The sequence below is a fragment of the Adiantum capillus-veneris genome, chromosome 29 (genome assembly GCF_014529385.1).
Source record: "Adiantum capillus-veneris isolate H3 chromosome 29, ASM1452938v2, whole genome shotgun sequence".
In the NCBI taxonomy this organism is placed as follows: Eukaryota; Viridiplantae; Streptophyta; class Polypodiopsida; order Polypodiales; family Pteridaceae; genus Adiantum; species Adiantum capillus-veneris.
This window is the reverse complement of record NC_140959.1, coordinates 57,194,460-57,198,120: the sequence shown is the minus strand read 5'-3', so window position 1 is coordinate 57,198,120 and position 3,661 is coordinate 57,194,460. Positions and strand designations below refer to the sequence as shown.

Below are 3,661 nucleotides of genomic sequence, written 5' to 3'. Positions count from 1 at the left end.
CTAGCTAGTAACATCTTATGCATAACTTGCTCCCACATGAACATATTCTTCTAATCTACTTAGAATTCACACAACCCAATTGAATCGTTTTAGTTATCTCTCTCTTTCTTGCGCCTGCTCTCTCTCTCTCTCTCTCTCTCTCTCACACACACACACACACACACACACACACAGCACTCCCATATGCCCCACACCTATACCAGATTACTTCAAAACCTATAAGTTGAAAAGAGATTTCTTAGATATTCCTGGCACCAAAGTCCATGGAATTTTGGAGAAACTTTTGTGGAAGTAAATATTTAATATGATTGATTTGTCTATAGGTAGATGTGATTTTTCTTGGCCATGAGCATAATTAGGAGCCATTGAGAGACATTAGTTGATTGTTACTTACAAAAACGCATACCATCGGAAGGCCATCCATGCCTGCTGCATATTCTTTTTAGTGGGCATGCTTCCCAGATTATTGTAAGGGGCGAGTCATTACAAGCAAGAGATGGGGCCAGTAAAGGTGAGCGTTGCAGCGTTGTTGTCATAGGTCACCAGAAAGTCTCGCTGCTGAAGATTTCCTAAGATGGAGGCATCTCCATCCTTTGCAATTGGCTCAATCGCAAGGCACTTGAGGCCACCGTCGATGTCGACAAAGAAATTTTTCCCAGGAACCACGAGATTCCCGCCTGCAAGATGGAAGGTGAGGGGGGGAATATTTTCCAGCTCCGTGAAGGTAGAGGAGTCATAGCAGACAGCTGTGAGCTCGTCAAAGGAAGAGGCTATGGCGTCGTTAATAGCAGGAATAGAGCGCTTCATAGCTTTCTTAAGCTGTTGGTAAACAGCCCCAGGCAGCATGGTGAAAGAGGTGCCTGAGTCGACGACTACCCCGCCGGAACCGTCCTCTTGTAGGGCAAATATGCCTTGAGGCAGGTCAAGCGGCTCCGCTCCTACGCTAATGCCCGATATGTTAATGTAATATGAGCTGGAATCAGCAGCGTTGTCGATGAGAGGGGTGGAGATGGAGGCAGCGTCGTAGTCGACGTCGATGTCAAGGAATATCGTACTGTCGCCCAGAAAGAGAGAGCCTGAGTCGATGGAGTTGACGCAGTACGAGAACTGTGTAACACCCAGCTGGGAGGGCAATGAAAGGGGGCCCTTACTGAAGCCAACAATGCCCCCCAGGCCGGCGCCGGGAATGATTGACAACTGTTTGTGGCCGCAGCCGAACGCAAAGTTGTCGAAGGCCGGCTGTAGGCCGCCGACGTTATCCTGCAGGAAAAGAGTGTCGCGCCCAAGGTTGCCAGAGGTGCTACTTTTATCCTCGTATTCGTAGAAGTATTTACAAGGCTGGTCGGAGAGAGGGTTTCCCAGGAGGGAGTCGACGCAAACAGAAGACTGATAGAAAGCGGAGCAGAGAGGGTCGGAGCAGGAGGCGGTGTGGTAAGAGAGAGAGGAGGAGGGGTCGAACACGGGGGCGGCTGTGGGAAGCAGGAAGAGCAGGGCTGGCACTGTCGCCAGACCAGGTCGCTGCCGGTGTCGATTTCAGCCAAGAAGGACACGGGCGGGGTGCCCATGGCGAGCGGGGTGACGAAGTCCTCATTGCCCAGGCGGGCAGGGGTTTCAATGTTGAATATGGGCGCCGGCTGGTCTGCTCTATATTCCGACCCGAACGATCGTCTGATTCTAGAAGCTTTGCGCCGGCTGCGCTGCGCGGCAGACTCAAAGAGAGCGGCACGCAGGCCGAATGGCGGCTGCATGATAGAGCTTGACCCCCCTAGTGTCCCATTAATATAGTAGTATTCTGCTAGTTCTCTTCTGATTAGCTGCAGTTTGTAGCCTACTGGCGTTGCAGCGCCTGCTAAACAGCTAGTTACCGTCGCTACCATTACTAGAAGTACCCCTCCCCACAAGACATCACAGAAATACGCAGCCTTCAGCGCCATTTTGGAGCTATATTCTGTTGATGATGCAGCATGCTAGAATGCGAAATGATCCTTTTTATACCGAGCATCATTTGACAAGAAGCGTTTTTTATCAGCCCGCTATCGTTTTGTTTTTGCTTGCCGCACCGCAAAACTCTCTTTCAGCCTGCGGCCCGCCATCGTTTTGTTTACCGCCCATACTCTTTCGTATTGTTTGCCAAACGTTTCGCCCTCTATCACACTGAGAGTCTTTTGACAGTCTTTACATGTTGCGGAAAAAGTTATGACAGAGTGCCATTGTCCGCCTTTCTCGAGTCACCACGGCATTGATACCACCTTGAAAGTTGTCGATCATGATCCGGTAAGTAGACAGCCCATCGAGCCTCACCTCAACCATTCCCTCACCGGAATCAAGTGCTCCATTGTTGTCCATCATCAACATCGTCAAGATCAGCCTTCGTCGCTCTCACATTGGGAATGCAATTCAGCCCGTGGTGGTCATCCGCATTGCCCACTTCAAGGAGGATCTTCAATGCATCAAATCAGCCTCGGAGCTGCCTCATTTGGAGGATTTACCACGGCTACCATCATCCATCGAGTCCATAGAGTCTGCATTGAGGTATTGCATTGTGTGTATTTTCCGTTCACCATTGATATTTTGGTGCACCTAACATTGGTATCATAGCTCTATGTGCGCTTCACCTGACATTGGTATCAGAGCTCTGGGCGTGCTCCGGCTTCGCAGACTCAAGGGAAGAACCAGAGAAGAAGGAAAGGGTGAAAAACTAGGAAAAAAGGAATCATGTTGAATCATGCTGGGTACTAATGGTTGTGCAATCAGAGGGTATGCAAGTACACTAAGTGCGCCTGGACATGCAAGGCTTGGGAACAAGCTCACAAGGGTGCCAGAACACTTCCTAAGTTGTCCTAAACCCTAGAAGTAGAATACTCTATTCACATGCACATAGCACGTGACATGCAATGTTTTCATGGCAGGCCTATTCGAGTGGTTGTACTTGCTTGCAAGGCAGAGTCAACACAAACGCTAGTCAAGTTTGCAATAGGAGTAAGGCTACCTAGTAACTTGATTGGTCGGTGTTTACAGCATAGCAGACAGACATCCGCAGTACCCACCTGTTTGGAGGAGTTTCCATTGGTTGATGCATTCACAAGCATCCGAAGCAGTCAACATCAGAAGGATAGATAGCGTGTTAGCATTGTTTGAAGAACCATCTCTCCCATCTTCTTGGAGAATTCCATCATTCTCGAGGAGGCATTACATTGTCCTCAATTTGTACACATCCTTGGCAGCACATCCGGTCCACACCATCTGCATCTTCTTTGCAATCAGTCGCCATCAATCCGGAGGAGGGACACATCTCTTCCGCTCTCTCGTTCCCTCAAGCTTCACAGAAAGTAAAAGGAACCATTATTCATGCTAAAAGCAATCATTGAAGCAAGAAAAGAAGTAAAGATTTGTAGAAGTGTAAAGTCTCTCTCTTTTTCTTTGATAAGAAACCAAACGTCTTTAGAGAAGCTCTATGGATCATTTTACCTTTGACTAAAACCTAAAAATTTTAAACAGATCATTTTGATGGCTCCCACCTCAGGTCAAGTAGGGCTAATATTGGCGTAAAGAGCATGTTATGAGTTGTTGGCGTTCCAAGGGAGCAGATAGCAAAGGACATTCCTAGAGTACGAGCAATCCATGAGGAGTCAGAGGCTACCATACGCCAACTACAGGAGGT

The 3,661-nt window shown here is 48.4% G+C and overlaps 1 protein-coding gene across 1 annotated transcript; it reads right to left on the bottom strand.

Annotated features, from left to right (window-relative positions):
* Positions 1-337: 337 nt before the first annotated feature.
* LOC147419246 (aspartic proteinase nepenthesin-1-like) lies at positions 338-1,934 on the bottom strand. Its single transcript, XM_086505790.1, has 2 exons — positions 1,512-1,934; positions 338-1,260 (listed from the first exon to the last, which is right to left on the bottom strand). Exons 1-2 carry the CDS (start codon positions 1,932-1,934, stop codon positions 484-486), a joined length of 1,200 nt encoding a protein of 399 aa, XP_086361916.1. The 3' UTR covers positions 338-483.
* Positions 1,935-3,661: the final 1,727 nt, after the last annotated feature.

What these genes read in the sequence shown, in the direction of transcription:
- LOC147419246 (XM_086505790.1), bottom strand. Translation starts at nt 1,934, where the DNA reads ATGGCGCTGAAGGCTGCGTATTTCTGTGATGTCTTGTGGGGAGGGGTA. An exon ending in TCGACACCGGCAGCGACCTG is followed by an intron (nt 1,261 to 1,511) that starts GTCTGGCGACAG and finishes CTTTTCCTGCAG; the next exon opens with GATAACGTCGGCGGCCTACA.